Raw genomic sequence first — 22,334 nt, 5'->3', positions numbered from 1 at the left:
CGCATTCGGCCCCTAAAATGCCAGGGCAGTATAACTACCCCACAAGTGACCCCATTTTGAAAAGAAGACACCCCAAGTTATTTCGTGATGGGCATAGTGAGTTCATGGAAGTTTTTATTTTTTGTCACAAGTTAGTGGAATATGAGACTTTGTAAGGAAAAAAAATAATAAAATCAGCATTTTCCGCTAACTTGTGACAAAAAATATAAAATTCTAGGAACTCGCCATGCCCCTCACGGAATACCTTGGGGTGTCTTCTTTCCAAAATGGGGTCACTTATGGGGTAGTTATACTGCCCTGGCATTCTAAGGGCCCTAATGTGTGGTAAGTAGGTAAATGACCTGTGAAATCTGAAAGGTGCTCTTTGGAATGTGGGCCCCTTTGCCCACCTAGGCTGCAAAAAAGTGTCACACATGTGGTATCGCCGTATTCAGGAGAAGTTGGGCAATGTGTTTTGGGGTGTCTTTTTACATATACTATTTGCTGGGTGAGAGAAATATCTCGGCAAAAGACAACTTTTCCCATTTTTTATACAAAGTTGGCATTTGACTAAGATATTTATCTCACCCAGCATGGGTATATGTAAAATGACACCCCAAAACACATTGCCCAACTTCTCCTGAGTACGGCGATACCAGATGTGTGACACTTTTTTGCAGCCTAGATGCGCAAAGGGGCCCACATTCCTTTTATGAGGGCATTTTTAGACATTTGGATCCCAGACTTCTTCTCACGCTTTAGGGCCCCTAGAATGCCAGGGCAGTATAAATACCCCACATGTGACCCCATTTTGGAAAGAAGACACCCCAAGGTATTCAATGAGGGGCATGGCGAGTTCATAGAATTTTTTTTTTTTGGCACAAGTTAGCGGAAATTGATATATATATTTTTTTTCTCACAAAGTCTCCCTTTCCGCTAACTTGGGACAAAAAATTCAATCTTTCATGGACTCAATATGCCCCTCATGGAATACCTTGGGGTGTCTTCTTTCCGAAATGGGGTCACATGTTGGGTATTTATACTGCCCTGGCATTCTAGGGGCCATAAAGCGTGAGAAGAAGTCTGGAATATAAATGTCTAAAAATTTTTACGCATTTGGATTCCGTGAGGGGTATGGTGAGTTCATGTGAGATTTTATTTTTTGACACAAGTTAGTGGAATATGAGACTTTGTAAGAAAAAAAATTATAATTTCCGCTAACTTGGGCCAAAAAAAGTCTGAATGGAGCCTTACAGGGTGGTGATCAATGACAGGGGGGTGATCAATGACAGGGGGGTGATCAGGGAGTCTATATGGGGTGATCACCCCCCTGTCATTGATCACCCCCCTATAAGGCTCCATTCAGATGTCCGTATGTGTTTTGCGGATCTGATCCATGTATCAGTGGATCCGTAAAAATCATACGGACATCTGAATGCAACCTTACAGGGGGGTGATCAATGACAGGGGGGTGATCAGGGAGTCTATATGGGGTGATCACCCCCCTGTAAGGCTCTATTCAGATGTCCGTATGTGTTTTGCGGATCCGATCCATGTATCAGTGGATCCGTAAAAATCATACGGACATCTGAATGCAGCCTTACAGGGGGGTGATCAATGACAGGGGGGTGATCAATGACAGGGGGGTGATCAGGGAGTCTATATGGGGTGATCACCCCCCTGTAAGGCTCCATTCAGATGTCCGTATGTGTTTTGCGGATCCGATCCATGTATCAGTGGATCCGTAAAAAATCATACGGACATCTGAATGCAGCCTTACAAGGGGGTGATCAATGACAGGGGGGTGATCAGGGAGTCTATATGGGGTGATCACCCCCCTGTAAGGCTCCATTCAGACGCCTGTATTTGTTTTGTGGATCCAATCCGTGGATCCGTAAAAAACATACGGACATCTTAATGCAGCCTTTTAGGGGGGTGATCAATGACAGGGGGTGATCAATGACAGGGGGGTGATCAGGGAGTCTATATGGGGTGATCACCACAGTCATTGATCACCCCCCTGTAAGGCTCCATTCAGACGTCCGTATGCGTTTTGCGGATCCGATCCATGTATCAGTGGATCCGTAAAAATCATACGGACATCTGAATGGAGCTTTACAGGGGGGTGATCAATGACAGGGGGGTGGTCAATGACAGGGGGGTGATCAGGGAGTCTATATGGGGTGATCAGGGGTGATCAGGGGTTCATAAGGGGTTAATAAGTGAAAGGGGGGGTGTAGTGTAGTGTAGTGGTGTTTGGTGCTACCTATTACTGAGCTACCTGTGTCCTCTGGTGGTCGATCCAAACAAAAGGGACCACCAGAGGACCAGGTAGCAGGTATATTAGACGCTGTTATCAAAACAGCGTCTAATATACATGTTAGGGGTTAAAAAAATCACATCTCCAGCCTACCAGCGAACGATCGCCGCTGGCAGGCTGGAGATCCACTCGCTTACCTTCCGATCCTGTGAACGCGCGCGCCTGTGTGCGCGCGTTCACAGGAAATCTCGCGTCTCGCGTGACTGTACGCAGGGCTGCCGCCTCCGGAACGCGATCCTGCGTTAGGCGGTCCGGAGGCGGTTAATAGCATTTGGAAAGCATTAAGAAAATTGCTTTATGGGAGCTCCATGGGCCATAGACACAATGAACAGGAGGGAACCTCACTGTCTTCTACGGGAGAGTTTTCTAGGCATGCTCAGTGACCTTAGGTCATTGTACAAGGAAAGAATAGATAAGCTGTGACATCACCTATTGTGAATGGTGGATCCTGTCTTATCTTTCATTCTAATACTGCCTATAATTATATCACTTCTATGTATGGTTACTGCAGTAAAGTCATCTGTACAATGGCGCCTATTATTAGTTGCCAATGCGAAAACTGCAGGATTTTATGGTTTTTGTTAAAATATAGATATTGACATGGAAAATGAAAAATAATATCATCAAAGATTCTTTAAAATATGTTAATCATAAAAACATGATTTAAACAATAAGTCATTTTATGATTACACATTTCCTTAAACAGGGATGTAAACGAGTGACAGCATGTGCTAGCCCTTGAGGGAAAGAGTTACTGAATGTAACTGAAAGTTTAGCAGCCACACAAAAAGGATTGTTATGCATTTCTCAGAGAAAGGTAACACCTACATTGAGGCTACAAAATTCTCTGCATACTGGTGGGAGAAATAAGGTTCAGGTTCCCCATTAATGTTGATCGCGAATATTCTAATCGCTAATTTTTATTGCGAATATCGGCACTTCGAGAATTTGCGAAGATGTAGAATATAGTGCTATATATTAGTAAATGCGAATATTCAAATAAATTTTCATCAGTACCCTCCCTTCTTGCTTGTGGGCCAATGAGAAGGCTGCAATGTCTTTGTCAGAGCTTAGCAACATCCCCAGCAACCAATAGGAAAGTTGCCTACCCCTTACTAAACTCCCCAGCAGCCATTTTCTGCTGTTTTTTTGCAGTTCTGAGAGAGAGAGCAGTGACATTGCTGTGCTCTGTGCTTTCATCTGGATCCTATTCCTTATCCAATTACATTAGTTAGTTAGCTTATATATATAATACAGATAGTTAGTGGGAGATAGTCAGTGTAGGTTAGATAGTTATATAGTGTAGCTGATAGGTTCCAGTGCAGGGTGTTAGGTAGTGTGATAGGAATTACTGTTTCTCTCAGACCTAATTAAATTGTGAAGTTGCATGTATTGCGCAAAAAATATGCACATTATCAGTGCCGATTTGAGCAATCGCGAAGTAAATTACGAGATCACGAATTCTAGAATTTTAAAATTTATTGCAAATATTATTAGAAAAATTAGCGATATATGACAAAAATGAATATTGCCTATGACGCTCATCACTATTCCCCATCATAAAGGGGATAAAGAAAGTTCCACCCCTTAGGTTGGTAAAGGAGAGATTGTACAGCCTGAAATGAGAGAGAAACTAGCCTATGGGCCTCCCATATACAGCCTTGTGAAATTGCATATGCTAACTGTAAAGACTGAATTTTATGTGATCAGTGTTTGGGTGAACCACTTAATGGACTGCCAGTAGACTTGTTGCATAAAACCAGGCCTCATCATTGTGTGCACCAACACCTGCATTGTGGTCACATCATTCAGAGATCCTGCCTTGCACCTCAAAACTCATCTACACCAAGGCTACTCTACTTAACATTAGGCAGAAGCCTCAAAACTAGGGTGTGTCTATCCTTTTTATTCTCCCCTTCCGGGGTCGCTGAACAGGATATACAGAAGGTGGGGAACATGTTACTTACAGGTAGAATCTGGAAATGCTTTATCTTCTGCCCATAACACAAAGAAAGGACAAATGATTTTGGAGTACTTTGGCTGTCCCGGACCAAAAATACACTAAAAATGGAAATTTCATATGATTAACACATAATTAAATCAAAATATTTTTTTTAATATCTCAGATTTTCTCTGACATTATAATCCTTTCCTACAGTATAATTTATTTCTTAATGTAATTCTGCATTAGCAAAGGAACCTGTCTCTAGTTGAGGCCCCTATAGATAACAGGAAAGGAACTATGTTGGGGCTTATATTAGCAAATGTTTTCTCACAGAACCTATTGGGGACCAGATTTATCAAAAGTCACAGAGGCACGGTAGGCCTATAGGTCTCCCTGGCGTTATTGTCATATATATTACAAACTATTATATTGGTGGCTCATGCCTATTGCCGCTCCAATCTCCATGGTGGGCACAGGCGCCAGTCTGCTCATCTGCCCCTCCACTACAGTGGTTCGGACCAGCTGCCATTTCTCTCCTCCTTCTCAGTGGGCTCAGTCACTGGAGCTGCCTGGCTTTCCTTCCTTATTGGCTGTGTCTCTAACTGCCCCATGGGGCGCACGCACACATCTCCTCTGGATCTTAATGGGCCACCACTCACTTAATCTTCCCCAGCCTATGAACAGTCATTTTAGAGTACTTAAGGCACCGTCCCCTGTGTAAGAATGCCTGAGCAATAGGTTCTAGTACACTAGTGTCTTGAAAAGATGTGCTGTTATATGTTTTCCTGCCTGTGTACCGACTTCTGTCTAACCCTGGTCTGCCCGCCTGACATCGGACTGTTTATCAGTTTGCAGATACTATGCCTAACCTGACCTCGGTTTGACCCTGACTATGGTTTAGCTTGTTACCAGTCCTCAAGTAGAGAGTTCTTATTCGGATAATTGAACTCAGAGGTGTTTTCTATTATTTAGTTTTTCCATGTGGAAAATAGTTAAAGAAACAAATTCAAAAATTTACATTATTTTCCATAAATAGAAAGAAAAGTTCTTCACATGCAATATTAGACTGTGGTATTTAAATTATAGAATTTGCATGCCAAGCTTCTAAGGACATTTTTAAATTGTCTAACTCGACATAGAATAACGGCTTTCAATAGCGCCGCACGGCATTTCAAAACTTTTAAAAGAATCAGATGGGTTTTATAAATAGAACTTCTTTGGCTTAGAAGTGGAAGGAGATAATACTGAAAAGTATGATTATGCTTTCAGAGAAACTTCAATGACTGGAGTATTGATTCATCTCTATAGGTCCAAGCTGTCAAGTTTGTGTAGTACACCAGCTGGCTTCCACTGCACAAGAGCTGAACTTCAAAACGCCTCTCTGATCCAGAAATGAAAACATTAACTCAGACACTTTTCTTACAGATTTTACAGTATATTATCCAGCAGCAAGACTGAACAAAAAGAATGTCTATTTCTGGGGGAAGTGGTAGAAAAATAATTTTGAATGGTACCCAGTAAACTATATAATAATGGAGGACAAGACAATACGATAATCAAAAACATACCATCTGTTTATCACACCTAGTATAATAATAGTTGCCCAATCTCCCCACTTTTAAGTAACTTGGTTAATAATCCGTTGTGCCACTTCTTCTTAAAAAATTCCCCCTTTGGATTTTAATTGATTGATCATTTTGATCTTGGAAAGATAAAGCAATATGCATACAGTATCTATGGCCAGATTTTGGTATTCTGTTCCAACATAGGAACAGAATACCGGAATCAACAGATCTGGGATATCAGTGGCACCTGACTTGGCACCCAGTTGAGAACAGTTTCCATTCACTGGGAATGTTTTGATAATCAGGACTAAAAACAGATGATTCTCAGGAATATAAGGATTTCAGTGATAGGACAAAATAAAAAGAGTCTTATGACGTGTTCTTGTGTCATATAAATAACTAATCTGGGAAAACATGTATTGGACTCCTTGACAATAAATTGTTCCCAAAGGGGGGAAATTATTAAGACTGGGGTTTCATATATCAGAAGTGTTCTGGAGTAAGATACGCCAAATGTATTAAGAAGTGCAGGTTTCGATACATTTCCTGCATCTTGTGGCGATCCCTGCAGAAGAAAAGCAAGTCCAAATTAGCTATGAACTGATGTAAATTTGCACTATAATTTACACAAGTTTGGGGTACAATTATAGTAAATCTGTCAGAATGTGGGAGGCACTGCTCCCTCTTACCAAGCCAAAACCACTTTAAAAAAGTGGCAAGGGCAGAATAAAAGTTTAAAAAAAAGTCCCATATTTTTGCCAAATCCAGCTTTGGAAAAAAATCTCCTTTTTTGTTTATGACAGAAAACTGGTGCATAATAAATTCCTCCAATGGGTTCTATTACAGTACCAAACATTCTCTGATTGGCTGTATGAAAATTATTTTAAAAACTGGGGAAGCCCTCAACATCCCGAAAGTAACTTACCCATTTACAAGACCTTGCTGATGTATCAGTTTCTGTGCTTCATCTCTTGATATTTTATGGTGGAACCAGGGTTGTGACATATGGATCGCTATATATCATAATGAATGAATAAATATAATGGTAATCATCAAGCAGGTCAACATCTGATATCTGCCCATTTAGATCAGTAAACAAATATCAAATATAAAAAAATACTGCTAGTCTAATTATAGTAATATTCCCTTCCTGTTACATCCACAGGATATGACATAAGTGTCCGATAAGAACAGTTGCCATGGAGTAAGCACTCTCTACTATTTTCAGAACTCTCAAAAGTGAATGAAGACAGCCTGACATGTACGGCCATCTCTTAATCCACAGCAGCTGTTCTCGAGATAGGTGCAGGTCCCAGAGGTAGGACCAACACATGTGGCTATGACATAAATGTTCAGATGGGAATAACCCTTTAAAGTGAATGACCTTTTTTGTAAATCATGTTTCTATGTTAATTATATTCTTTTTAGAATATCACCATCTATATTTTAAACAAAATCCTAGAATCTTGCAATTTGAACACTAATCACTAAGCCTAATAATGTATCAAGACTCTGTTCTGCAGAGATCACTTTCAGTAGTCATCTCATTATCATTGCCCCATATACCTGTTTATATGTGTGCACTTTCCTTGATTTTTTTTCAGCTTCACTGTGTCCTGGCAGGATGTTTACAAGCAGAACTTCCTGTCTTTATCAGACTCCTGTTGGGTTCGCTAACCAATTCCAGCATTATTAGCTGTAATGTTTCACAGGGCTTGCTCTGCCTAGCTAACATGGTGAGATGAGGTGTAGGGGTGTTTCTACTGCATAAATAATGGGAAATAACAGTGTGACAGGCCAAGTAAGCCCTAAGAACATTACAGAGCAAAGCATGCTGGCTTTGGTTAGAACCCCAGCAGGAAGCTGATGAAAACAGGAAGTTATACATGTAAACATCCTGCAGAGATACAGTTAAGATGAGAAAAAGGGAAAGTTCTGATATAAAAAAAACTGGTGTATAGGGCAAAAATATTCAGTGTTTGGGGTACTCCGGGCAGAAAAAATATTTCACACTGAAACCAGAGAACTCCTTTAGGTGTAGTTGAGCTGGAATACCAGATACAGCCCATGGGCAGATATGTACTACCATTTGAGGAATAAACCTATCATGTGTTTTTACAACCCTTTAATGAACAAAAGTATCATGATGTAAAAACAAATAAATCCTAAATAAATATGAGTAGAAATTCTGCTTCTTCCCTTCGTAGTACAGCTATTATTTTTATAACATTAATGATTTACAGTAATTAAAATTTTCAAGTATCTGTATTCATTGTGTAAGTGGTATCTTTACTATTACAGCTTTGATGGTATTACACAATCTAAATATTATTACACATAATAGCACAAAGGCAAGCAAATCTTAATGGAATTATCCAGAAATATGTTGTATTTTTTTAATTTTAAAAATCCACATAAAGTGAAAAAAATATTTAATTGGTTGACTCATGAAGACAACACCTGTCCATATGGACATCAAAACATATATTGTTAACATACCTATGTTCAGTTTTGAATTTTGAGACGTTGTAGGGACAACATGGGCACTGATCCGTCCACAGCTTTTCCTCTGTATAAAATATAAGAAAACTGTAATATAAAGTGCAAAAAATATGTACTTATCTGATCCCTGCAGCTATGTTCTGGCTTCTTCATTCCCACAGGTTGTTGTGGCTCTCAGGTGTCCTAAGATATCATGTGACCACTGCTGCCAATGACTGGCTGCAGTAGTGATGTGTCTCCCATGCATCATGTCACTAGGTCACGTGATGCATGGGAAACATGTCACCACTGCAGCCAATGACTGGCTGCTGTGTCCACATGACCCAAGTCAACCTGGACCTCCGTAGATCAGGCAACACTGTGGGTTCTACCCAAGAGACCAGCAAACTCCTTGTGGGTTTGTGTGGGAGTATTACTTGTAAAGGTTGCTAAATTTAATATGTCATGTGTAGTGTTGAGCGAACTTCTGTTTTAAGTTCGGCGTCTAAAGTTCGGCTTCCGGTTAGCGAAGAATCCCAATATGGATTCCGAATTCCGTTGTGGTCCGTGGTAGCGGAATCAATAATGGCCGATTATTGATTCCGCTACCACGGAGCACAACGGAATTCGGAATCCATATCGGGATTCTTCGCTAACCGGAAGCCGAACTTTAGACGCCGAACTTAAAACAGAAGTTCGCTCAACAATAGTCATGTGCAAAAAAATACACAATTCTTACCAATTTCTAAATGCATTTTCTCTCCAGAAACAGTGCCACTCTCATCCCAGCCCACTGTCCTTAAATTGGCTGGACTTCAATACCAGACATAAATCATTGACAATAGTGGTGCTGTATTTAGACCTTTTTGATTTTAGGAAAGGCCTTAAACAATAATAGTGGTCAGGGATAGAAAAGCCATAGACCATACAGGGAAATTTCTTGATGGGCTGATGCACAGTGGGGTCCCCAAGATCTCCTCATGGCCTCCGGTCAGGTACATAGTGATCTGATGTTGTCAGCATTAATTAATGCTAAGAGCATCTGGTACTTATGGCCCTCCTGCATTCAACTATATCATCTCCTTAGGACCTGAAAGAGTTGAATGCTGCAGTTGGGATGGCAGTATTGTGCTGCACTGTGTATTTGGTTCTGCTGCGGCAGTATTTTTTGCTGCACTACAGTATTGTTGGCCCTACCTTAGTATGTTAGCCTTGCCTACTTATATTGGCCCTGCCTTTTGTCATTTTGAACCCACATACAACATGGTGCCGCTTTTAGTTTTTTTTTAACAGAGACACTTTAAGTTCCCAGTCCGCCTCTGGTAGTGGTAGTGAAAGGAATATACCAATACCAATATACCAATATATCAGCTTATATCTGGTAAATTAAGGCAATAAACATACTCTTCAGTGGCCTGCTGAGAGATATACATATTTAGTAGCTACGTAGACATCAAATATACCCTCCATAACAGTCCTTCTTGAAGAGCAATGGACAAAGCTTCTGTGGGATTTTCGATGACTCTGGTTTTATGGCCTGAGAAGTCCATTGCCACAAGAGAGTTTTCGGATATGCTTCTCTACAAATACAGAAATACATATGTCAATGAAGTCATGCAGGCATAAAAGTAGTAGTCCAGTGCAACAATGGATAGACTCTATAATAAATACATTGGAAAATTACAGGTATGCTTATAATCACACCATTACATAACATCATACAATCATACAAACCATCACCACCAGTGAGCCGATACTCCCATTCAATATGCCCCTAGTTTGACACATGACAGTGAAGAATATATACAGAAATGAGACTCTAAGAAAACAATTTATAGCACATATCTTCCTGTATTATGTAGGAACCGTACAGAGTGCTTTTGGGTCCTTAATGTGAACCCATAGACACTCTGTATGCCTCTGTAGAGGTCTAGATAATAGATATTCAATGGATATTTCCTTTTTATAATGTTATGGCATAGAATATGCCATAACATTATAATTGTTAGGAGTCTGACCTTTGGGACCTTCATTGATCCCAAGAATGAAGGGTCTTCAACTTTTTCCCTACACAGCCGCACTACTATCTACCTACTGTGTGGAAAATTACAGCTCCATTCAAGTGCACAGTAAGTATAAAGGAGCACCTCTATGCAGGGAAACAGATTGAAGAAGCCGCCATGCTTCTCCTTTGTCATGAGGACTGGCAGGTTCCTGACAGTCAGTAGCCCATTAATCAGGATGTGAGGGAAGATTCTGAAAACATTCTAAAACTTCTGGTAGTGAGAAAACATTAAAGGGCTTGGCCACCGTTTTGGGGGGCAAACCCATACTACCTGATTAGACCTGCAAAAGGGAAGCATACTTACCTGCTCCGCGCTGCTGGGTCCTGGCTGTGGATGTAGACAACAGGGAACTCGAACAAGGCAACCAAGGAAGAGGAGAGACGGAGTCAAGACCCAGCGGCACGGAGCAGATAAGTATGCTTCCCTTTTGCAGGCCTGGTCAGGTGGGGGTTTGCCAAAAAACCCCTCAAAAGATGGGCAATCTTTTTAAGAAAGTCATTAATGCAAACCCAATGTGGAGCAGCACAGCAAAAAGCTTTAATCACGTAGGGTGCAAATCTGAAAAGGTTAGACAAAAAACCAGCTCGAATGAAACCCCAAATAGTAAAAAGAGCAGCAATCCAAAATAGCTTCACAAAAACATGCTTTATTCACCCGATGTTCAGCAACATTTCAGTCCCCCAATGGAACCATTCATAAAGGCTTAGGATAGCCATCAATGTTTAACTGGCATTACTATAAACAGAATGAAGGGACCATGGTGCAGTACTGAACTACATTACCAAAAACAATGGCACGTACACACAAATCAGTGTGTCTGTGTACACAGCGAAACAGCAGGTTTAGTTATACTCTGTATTCTACATTACTATGGAGGTAAACTAGTTTTATTGTTATCCTATACAAGATTTTCATTACCTGATAATGGTTAGGGGCCATGGGACTTCTGCCCCCTCCTTCCTTTTTTTTTCTCCCCCTTTTATCTTTAGTAGTGGTAATGTCATTAGGGTCACCCTGGGGCCGGCACTGAATGTCCTACAGATTTATTGCCCAAAACCTCCAAAAAAGAACATACCCACAAAACCACACATAAAGTTACAAACATTATATCTTTATTGTGATAAATATATATCAAAGACAATTACAAAAAGTTGCAGGACATACTGAGATATGGAACAAAAAAAAGGCTCCTGGCCTTCCCCAAAGTGGCTAGTAGCCCATGTTTATACGATATTATTACTCAGTTTTATTTATGTAATGGGTTTTAATTTATGGTCAATAACCTTCTTTATCTGCTTTTTGCCACTACCTGTAGGTAACTATTTTATGATGTTTAATTATATCACTTCACTGTGACTGTTTGATCTCCTTTGGTTACTTCTCATTCCATATCACTGGCAATATTTTTTATGTTGGTTTAGTTTACTTATAAAGGTGGGTGTACCATTGTGGAGGATCACCTATCATTAATGATTTATATGTCTATTCATGTGTACTTCCACAATTACCACTATATTGCCTGTGGTAGGTTTGTTAATTGATTGGGAGATCACACATGACACAGGTGGGTTTTTCAGCAATTTACATAGCTGTTATCAAGGGTGTGGTTGCATTCTTTTGATTATTTCACCATTGTACCCTTTTTTTTTGGGGGGGGGGGTGCTTTTTTTGTTCCATATCTCAGTATGTCCTGCAGCTTTTTGTAATTGTCTTTGATATATATTTATTACAATAAAGATATAATGTTTGTACCTTTTGTGTCGTTTTGGGGATATGTTCTTTTTTGGGGGGTTTGGTATGATCCCACACGTGTTGCATTGTTTTTTATACCTGTAAATGTATTGCACAGCAACATGGACAGCAGCAATCATCTTTAATTGGGTACCATCTATTAGCGACGGAAATAAAGGCCTTGTGGATTGGCTATGCTAACGAATGGCGGGAAAGCTTACCATTTATCAGTCAGCAGTTCAGCATATCGGGTGCAGCTTGAAGAAGACAGAACATTTGCATCCTACCCTTCCTATTTATCTGACCATCGGCTTGCTTTATTAGTGTGGAATTGTTGCCCAGATAATTCTGGGAGGATTATGGATGGACCCATTGATGGACTATTTTTTCTGGTGAAAGTTTATTCATTCATGGTTTGAATTATCTATTTAATTATTTATCCAATTATTTAACAATTATTAGTTGGTAATCCCCTAATAAGGTGTCTTGGTCCATTTATCAGAAGAAGATGGTACTGTATTTATTTTTAGGTAGTTGTTATATGGTAGGCCTTAAGGGTGACTTGTGCCACCATGATGCTAGCAGACAGTTGCAGACACTTATGCATTATATCACAATACATACCATCGCTGATAGACTGTGCCCATTCAGATCATCTTTTTGTTGAGGTTTGAGATAATTTTGGTAAATCTGTTTACCATACTGAAAATGAACATAGATATATTATTAGAAGGAATGAACTCTTCATCCAGTATAGAGTACTGAAACTGTTCAGATTTGGTAGCTACCTAAAGAGGACCTTTCATAGGTTTAACAAATTTAAATTAAGTACGTGTCCTAATTATTAACGGCCCCATGAGTATTCTGCCTTTTTTGTTGTTTTTTGATGTAATTGCATTCCTTATGGTGACCTATATGCTGAGTATTGCTTGCCAAGGGTTAGCAACCACATTTGCTCACTCGAGGTAAATTGTTCTGCATCTGTCTTATTTAGTAAGACCATGCTGGGCCAAACACCTCTCACCAGGTTCGTGATTATAGAAAATCATCAGAGTGATGCAGAAGACTCCACCTCAACAGAAGAGAAGAGACCACACTCATACTCAATTAGCATATAGGGCACCATAATTAACAGGGCTGCAACTCCAAAACTGGGGTTAAAAGGAAAAAACTGATGCTGGAAGGAAATAGATCTGGTACTCAGATTTCATTTGTAAAAGTCACGACAGGTCATGTTAATATCAGGTATCCAAGCATTTTTTTTCTTAAACTCTTCCTTTCCTCTTATGCTATTTTGTGCAATGATGCACTAAAAACTGAGAAATATATATACAGTATCTCACATTTTTGTAAATATTTTATTATATCTTTTAATGGGACAACATTTATATGATACAATGTAAATTAGTCAGTGTACAGCTTGTATAACAGTGAAATTTGGTGTGCCCTCAAAATAACTTAGTGGAAGAGGATTCCAGTGGAAACCTGTGAAGCTCTAGTGAACTCCATGACCAAGAGAGTTATGGCAGTGTTTGAAAATAATGGTGGTCACACAAAATATTGACACTTTGGGCACAATTTGGCAATTTTCACTTAGGGGTGTACTCACTTTTGGTGCCAGAGGTTTAGACATTAATGGCTGTGTGTTGAGTTATTTTGAGGGCACACCAAATTTACACTGTTATACAAGATGTACACTGACTACTTTACATTGTATCAAAGTATCATATCTTCAGTATTTCAAGCCTTTATTTGTTATAATTTGGATGCTTATGGCTTACAGTTTATGAAAACCCCAAAGTCTCAATTTTGAGGTGCCCTTTGCTCAGGGGGTATGGATTAATTAGCTGACTAGAGTGTGACACTTTGAGCCTAGAATATTGAACCTTTTCACAAAATTCTAATTTTAAGCTACATTAATGTAATTCCTTTTAAGTTGCATTACTGAAATAAATGGACTTTTGCACGATATTCAAATTTTTCGTGTTTCACCTGTATATATACAGTACAGACCAAAAGTTTGGACACACCTTCTCATTCAAAGAGTTTTCTTTATTTTCATGACTATGAAAATTGTAGATTCACACTGAAGGCATCAAAACTATGAATTAACACATGTGGAATTATATACATAACAAACAAGTGTGAAACAACTGAAAATATGTCATATTCTAGGTTCTTCAAAGTAGCCACCTTTTGCTTTGATTACTGCTTTGCACACTCTTGGCATTCTCTTGATGAGCTTCAAGAGGTAGTCCCCTGAAATGGTTTTCACTTCACAGTTGTGCCCTGTCAGGTTTAATAAGTGGGATTTCTTGCCTTATAAATGGGGTTGGGACCATCAGTGGCATTGAGGAGAAGTCAGGTGGATACACAGCTGACAGTCCTACTGAATAGACTGTTAGAATTTGTATTATGGCAAGAAAAAAGCAGCTAAGTAAAGAAAAACGAGTGGCCATCATTACTTTAAGAAATGAAGGTCAGTCAGTCAGCCGAAAAATTGGGAAAACTTTGAAAGTAAGGGCTATTTGACCATGAAGGAGAGTGATGGGGTGCTGCGCCAGATGACCTGGCCTCCACAGTCACTGGACCTGAACCCAATCGAGATGGTTTGGGGTGAGCTGGACCGCAGAGTGAAGGCAAGAGGGCCAACAAGTGCTAAGCATCTCTGGGAACTCCTTCAAGACTGTTGGAAGACCATTTCAGGGGACTACCTTTTGAAGCTCATCAAGAGAATGCCAAGAGTGTGCAAAGCAGTAATCAAAGCAAAAGGTGGCTACTTTGAAGAACCTAGAATATGACATTTTCAGTTGTTTCACACTTGTTTGTTATGTATATAATTCCACATGTGTTAATTCATAGTTTTGATGCCTTCATAGTCATGAAAATAAAGAAAACTCTTTGAATGAGAAGGTGTGTCCAAACTTTTGGTCTATATATATATATATATCTTGTGACACTCAAGGTCACTTAGCTCTCCAGGATCGCCATCTTCTCAGCTTAGACGGTTGGCACACTTCAAGAAGCCACTCCAATGCTGCAGACTTGGGTGCAAACACAAATCCTTGGCCGTCTGGCCACTAACTACACAGTGGTTTCCCTCTCTATTTGGATCTGGGTCTACCACCCAGCTCTTTAAAACACAACTCGGTGCCTATCCCACACAGGGTCAGAGGGTCCCGGTTCCCACAGGTCTTGGCGCAGCCTGTTGCTTCCCCAGGCTGGGACCCCTGATCTGGGACCCATCTGTTCTCAATGTGTAATGTGTCCCAGAAGATCATCCATTTTGCTCCTCCTCATAATCCTATGTCTGACTGTAAGATAACTGGCTGCAGCAGGAGCCTCCCCCTCAGTTTTGTCTGCAGTAGGACACAAATATTGTTAAGCACCACCCTTGGCTAATCTATATCCACTGAGCAATTCATCTGGCTAAAAATTAAGAGATCAGCAAGTAATTATACCATGTTCTTCTGGTTTCAGGAACATACAGAAAATCCTGCAGACCGACAAACAATACGTATTTAACTTCTGTTTACTTTTATTATTCTTTACTAGGCTTAGGGCCGAGGGTCGAAAATCCAGAATGAAAACCCGATTGTTACCGATCGTTGACCTGTGTTGACACGCCACTATCACCCGACAAATTAGCAAATTTGTTGGGTGATTAGTGATGAGCAGCAGGGCCAATATTCGAATTTGCGATATTTCGCAAATATTTGGGCGAATATTCGTCATAAATTTGCGAATTTGCGAATTTGCTATTTTCTTGATTGCGAAAATCGGCAATGTAATATTCGCATAATGTGCTCGCAATACAAGCGTGGGTCACTTTTGCTACATTTTTCAAGCTGCTAGAAGTTTCCTGAGACTGGAGAAAATTCTCGAAGTGGCGATATTTGCGATTAAAATTCGGGATTTGAATATTCGCGATCAACACTATGGATGAGCACAACTTTTATGTTGAACTAAAAGTTCTCATTAGTGGGCAGCACAGCACACTATGTAAACAGTAGATGTGCTGCCAAATAAAAGCTGGTTTCTGCTGCATGTAAATAGCACTTCACGAGCGCCAATCAACATGCTGCCCAAGTAAAAAGACCTTAAGTATCCCATGTCATCAAGTCATACATAAAGCTGGCAAACCATAACAGCAGGGGATAATATTACTGTCATTGCTTACTGATTGTTTATACCATCAACCACACTCACTTGGAAACTCTCTGAAGCGTACATGGCACCCTCCTGTATACAGTTTATATACACACTTTATACCATTTACATTTCATGTCCTTCAGTTAAAAATTAAAGGAATGTCATTCAGATGGCTGTGGGGCCTGACAAATGGAATTCCAGAGGAGGCAGCACTGTGCCAAGTACAACTATGTCAAGAGTTGAAAAACTATTTTAATGACCATCAATCCCACAGATCAGGTCAAGATAATAAAGAGTTTGATCTAAAATTCCAGAGTCAGAGGACAACGGGTTCGAGAATTGTGATGGGATGGTTACTCAAATCTGAATTTATTTATACAAAACCCAAGTAAATCCCTTATGTAATGTAATGGAGTAGCTTTTCAAAGGAACTAGATTCTATATTTTTTCCCTATAGCCCAAATATTACATATGCTCTGAAGCAGACTAAAACATTGGGCAATCACTGAGCAATCTAGAGGTGCTTAAAGGATCTTGGCAATAGCGTTGGTGCCAGTGAGGTAACTGGGTCATGTTCCACCATTTTGCAGAATCCATACTTATTGGAAGGGTCCCTTGACAGTAGGTTGATCGCAAAGTATTCCCCTGTTGAGACCCTCATCACTCATCTGAAATTGGTGAGGAAACCTAATAGTAAGTGTGTAATGAGGTGCCACCACAGGGGTAATTAAGCATTACACCATGGCCATTCAGAACAGTTGGGTTCCTGTCTAACGCAGGACCAGACAGGTCCTCTAGAGCAAGAGATGAAAATGCTTTTCCAAGCCTCTTTAAGTTTTAAGTAAGGTCACCTGCATTCAAGTCCTTTCAAGCTGTGCCCATGGTTGGAATGACTAAACTATCACTAAACAAGCCATTTTGGGACAGGTAGTAATAGAATTTGCTTGCTGCCCTTGCAGGTATATCTACTATTTACATTTTGGGGCATGGCGTCCTTCTGCACTTCAGAGATAACAGGCTGAGGATGCTACAGGGAACATGAAGCTCAATAGTGTACAGTCATTACAAGCTGAAAGTGGTGACCTACTGACAACTCTGCTAAGTGGCTCACAAGAGTGAATGCCACCATACCACCATCAATTGTCCCTTCCAACTAGGTAAAAATCAACCCTAAGTGTACCGCCACACAATGAGGTTTCCTGATATAGTTCTGGAAGCAAAAACCAGGACTCACTCCTAATTTTAGCTTCCACAAAAGCTGGAGACCTGAATGTGTGGACATACCCTATTCAATGTGGCTAATCCTCAGCCTAATTCTGTAGCTGATTCTTTTCCATGATGTGGGCAAAGTATACGTTTTCTATAACCTGTGAAAGATGTTGCGAAAGTCCCTCACGTGCAAACAGATCTTAATTCAAACACTAAATTTTCAACACAAAGAGGTCAATGGAACATCACCATTGTCTGGACTATGATGCCAATGGCTTTGTAATTTCTATTCACGTTGGTGAGCTGCACCTCTCATCTATACAATAAAAGACTTTACTGCAAATGCCTTTTGTAATGCCATAGTGGGAATAACTGAGACATGGCTGGATGATAGCTATGACTGAGAAGTTAATGTACAGGGTTACAGTCTGTTAAGAAAGAATCGCCAAAATCGGAGAGTGGGAGGGGTCTGCCTTTCTGTAAAGTCCTGTCTAAAGCCCACAGTTTGAGAAGATATAAGTGAGGGACATGAACATGTAGAGTCACTGTGGGTAGAAATACATGGAGGCAAAAACAATAATAAAGAAAATCTGCTACTAAACGAGATAGACGAGGCAGCAGATCATAATGAGGTCATTATTATGGGGGACTTCAACTACCCAGATATAGACTGGGAAACTGAAACCTGTATATCTCATAAAGGAAGTAGGTTCTTGGCAATAACCAAAGACAATTATATTTCCCAACTGGTTCAGGACCCGACTAGAGGGATGGCCATACTGGACTTAGTATTAACCAATAGACCTGACAGAACAACAGAGGTGCAGGTTGGGGGACACTTGGGAAATAGTGACCATAAAGTAATAACCTTTCAATTGTCATTTAAAAGAGTTTTTCTTCAGGGAGGAACAAAAATACCAAACTTCAAAAAAGCTAAGAGAGGACATAGGCCTAACTAACTGGGACAAATTCCTCAAAAATAAAAATACAGCCACAAAATGGGATATTTTCAAAAGCATCCTAAAAACTAATTGTGAGAGGTACATACCGTATGGGAATAAAAGGTTGAGGAACAAGAAAAAAACAATGTGGTTAAATAGAGCTAAAAGAAAGCATTCAAATCACTAAAACAGGAGGGTAGCAAGGAAGCAATGAAAAACTATAAGGAAAACAAAAGAATATGGAAAAAACTAATAAAATCAGCCAAACTAGAGACCAAGAGATTAATTGCCAAAGAGAGCAAAACTAACCCTAAAATGTTTTTCAATTGTATAAATGGTAAAAAGTATAAATCTGAAGGTGTACAGAGTAATGAGGGGGGAGTTGCAGAGAGCGATGAGGAGAAAGCAAAGCTATTAAATATTTTTTTCTCCAATGTATTCACTGAGAAAAATAAACTGTCAGATGAAATACAGAATGTAAAAGCAAATTCCCAATTAAAAGTGCCCTGTCTGACCCAGGAAGAAGTACAACGGTGTCTTAAAAAGATTAAAATAGACAAATCGTCAGGACCGGTTGGCATACACCCCTGTATCCTAAGAGAATTAAATAATGTCATAGTCAGACCCTTATTTCTGATATTTGCGGACTCTATACTGACAGGGAGTGTTCTACAGGATTGGCGCATAGCAAATGGTGCCAATATTCAAAAAGTGTCCAAAAACAAAGCCCGGAAACTATAGGCCGGAAAGTTTAACATCTTTCATAGGTAAACTGTTTAAAGGTTTTCTAAGAGATGCTATCTTGGAGTACCTCAATGAAAATAAGCAAATAATGGATGTCGTATATTTGGACTTCTCCAAAGCATTTGACAATGTACCGCATGAAAGGTTAGTATATAAAATGAGAATGCTTGCACTGGGAGAAAAAGTCTGTATGTGGGTAAGTAACTGGCTCAGTGATAGAAAACAGAGGTTAGTTATTAATGGTACACACTCAGATTGGGTCACTGTCACTAGTGGAGTACCTCAGGGGTCAGTATTGGGCCCTATCCGCTTCAATATATTTATTAATGATCTTGTAGAAGGCTTGCACAGTAAAATATCAATTTTTGCAGATGACACTAAACTGTCACGGCTGGTGGTGGGGGAAACCCCCAGCCGTGCGGTGCCAGGAGATGGTAGGGTTACCACTTGGCCAAACAACACAGAATTAGGGAGCAGGTCACCTCCTGTTACGTCCCTAACTCTGACCCTGTCTCCTACCTGCATGGGCCGACCTTGATGGTAGGAGGGCCCATACTCAGGAACCTCGGATCCCTGCTGACCCTCCGCAGATCCCTGACCTAGGAGCTGGGTGAGACGACCTACTCCTCCTTGGCACGGAGGAGCAGGAGTCTCAATGGCCAAGCAACAAGGGGAAACAGTAAACACCTTATGGCAGTGACAGGCAAACGCAATCAACACAACACTCACCTGTCACAGAGCAACACAACCAGGAACCCATGTGCAGGTGCTGTTAGTTCAGGACACCAACAATGACAGCACACACAGACATCACACAGGGACCCGGACCATAAGCTGCAATGATACAGAAACCCCACACACACCTAGATAACACCGTGTAACAAAGGTTTTATGACCAGAAGGGAGGCCCCCACTGGTAGATGGTAAAATACACAGGAGGCTGCTCCAGCTAGCAGGGCTGAAGCAACCTACTGGAGCCTGCAAGAGACTCAGGCTATATAGGCCAAAAGGCCACACCCACCGGTCAACCACACCCAGTGACATCACACACACTGGGAAGGAAGTTAACCCTTCCAGCACACAGAAGGGAAAACTCACATATAAGGGGAAGTGCACACAAACTAAGAAACACACAAACACACTCACCTGTTACCGCCAGCAACGGCATGCGTGGCAAAAATGTTCTGGGGAACAGCCAGCAGGCCGAGACCCTGCCACCACATGCACACAACAACAACGTTGCCGCGGACAACCGTAGGTAAAGGAAGGTGTCTCCGTGCATACAACACATGACCTAGTGCACCACAAACAGACAAAGGGAGTGCACATAAAACACGTTGCCAAGGGCAACCGCACGCATGCTTGTTATCCGCGGCAACCGCACCTGAGGCAAACCACCAAGTGCCCCCAGCTGCGGTTGATACAACACCTAAACCGCGGGTAACTGCATGCGGCTCCCAAGGAGTCACGACCATGACCAAGGGTCGTGACATAAACTGTGTAAAGTAATTAACATGGAAGAGGACAGTATACTGCTACAGATGGATCTGGATATATTGGAGGCTTGGGCAGAGAAGTGGCAGAAGAGGTTTAACACTGACAAATGAAAGGTTATGCACATGGGAAGGAATAATGCAAGTCACCCGTACATACTAAATGGTAAAACACTCGGTAACACTGACATGAAAAAGGATCTAGGAATTTTAGTAAACAGCAAACTAAGCTGTAGAAACCAGTGTCAAGCAGCTGCTGCCAAGGCCAATAAGATAGTGGGCGTAGATGCCCATGATAAGAACATAGTCCTACCACTTTACAAATCACTTGTCAGACCACACATGGAGTACTGTGTACCGTTCTAGACCCCTGTGAACAAGGCAGACATAGCAGAGCTGGAGAGGGTTCAGAGGAGGGCAACTAAAGTAATAACTGGAATGGGGCAGCTACAGTACCCTGAAAGATTATCAAAATTAGGGTTATTCACTTTAGAAAAAAGGCAACTGAGGGGAGATCTAATACCTATGTATAAATATATCAAGGGTCAGTACAGAGATCTCTCCCATCATCTATTTATCCCCAGGACTGTGACTGTGACGAGGGGACATCCTCTGCGTCTGGAGGAAAGAAGGTTTGTACACAAACATAGAAGAGGATTCTTTACGGTAAGAGCAGTGAGACTATGGAGCTCTCTGCCTGAGGAGGTGGTGATGGTGAGTTCACTAAAAGAGTTCAGGAGGGGTCTGGATGTATTTCTGGAGCGTAATAATATTACAGGCTATAGCTACTAGAGAGGGGTCGTTGATCCAGGGAGTTATCTGATTGCCTGATTGGAGTCGGGAAGGAATTGTTTTTCCCCTTAAGTGGGGAAAATTGGCTTCTACCTCAGAGTTTTTTTTTTGCCTTCCTCTGGATCAACTTGCAGGACAACAGGCCGAACTGGATGGACAGATGTCTTTTTTCGCCTTATAAACTATGTTACTATGTTTAGGATAACTGTAACATATACTGTAGATGTAGCAGAGCTTACAGTGTCCCTTAGGTTTACCTGCAGCTCTGTGGAGAACTACTGAACACAATGGGGCACATTTACTAATCCTCTATAAAATGTAGACAAGGTAAACTTAGATAGACGGTATAAAGATATGCCACACTGTATCATGTCTGGTATAAATCTAGACACTTTTGTTTAACTTTACACCAAATATTGGTTGCCTTACTTTTTGCCAATTTTAGTTTACGTTGTGGTCTTTTCCGGTAATCTACACCCCATTGCCAAGCTGGAAAACCAAAACTGATCAGCTAGGCACAGCGGATTATACTTCTTAGCGCAAAATAATGATTTCAAATGAAAAGTGCACTAGTTTTCTGTTATTAAATTAGTTGGGCCGTGGACCTCCCACCCACAACCTGCTTCCTGAAGCCAACATCCCGCCCATTTTTGTGTAAAAGTGGCTAAAGTGTCGAAAAAAGGTAGAAAGTCGCAAGTTTTGACACAAATCACGATGCGGTCTCAAATAAACGGCACACTCCAAATACTTAGATAAACCACATAAATGAGTGCAAAACGTACCAATAATAAGTCATAAAATATAAAGTTTATTAATAACAAATGCTAAAAATAATATTCACAGTACATGATTGTGAATAGTTGGGGACAAACAGACAGTTACACACCACCTCAAATACGGACTCTCCAACTATAAC

At 40.7% G+C, this 22,334-nt stretch overlaps 1 protein-coding gene across 1 annotated transcript in view; it reads right to left on the bottom strand.

Moving 5' to 3' along the window:
- GRB14 (growth factor receptor bound protein 14) overlaps positions 1-22,334 on the bottom strand; it is a 79,574-nt gene that overhangs the window by 5,720 nt on the left and 51,520 nt on the right. Inside the window, exons 8-12 of the mRNA XM_040440281.1 lie at positions 12,712-12,789; positions 9,754-9,870; positions 8,309-8,378; positions 6,735-6,822; positions 4,267-4,360 (exon numbers count right to left, since the gene is read on the bottom strand). Of these exons, the coding sequence (XP_040296215.1) occupies positions 4,267-4,360; positions 6,735-6,822; positions 8,309-8,378; positions 9,754-9,870; positions 12,712-12,789 (447 nt within the window). The remainder of the gene's footprint in view (positions 1-4,266; positions 4,361-6,734; positions 6,823-8,308; positions 8,379-9,753; positions 9,871-12,711; positions 12,790-22,334) is intronic.

This window comes from Bufo bufo, chromosome 7, assembly GCF_905171765.1.
Source record: "Bufo bufo chromosome 7, aBufBuf1.1, whole genome shotgun sequence".
NCBI lineage: Eukaryota > Metazoa > Chordata > Amphibia > Anura > Bufonidae > Bufo > Bufo bufo.
The sequence above is the reverse complement of the archived record's forward strand: the minus strand, read 5'-3'. Positions and strand labels throughout refer to the sequence as shown.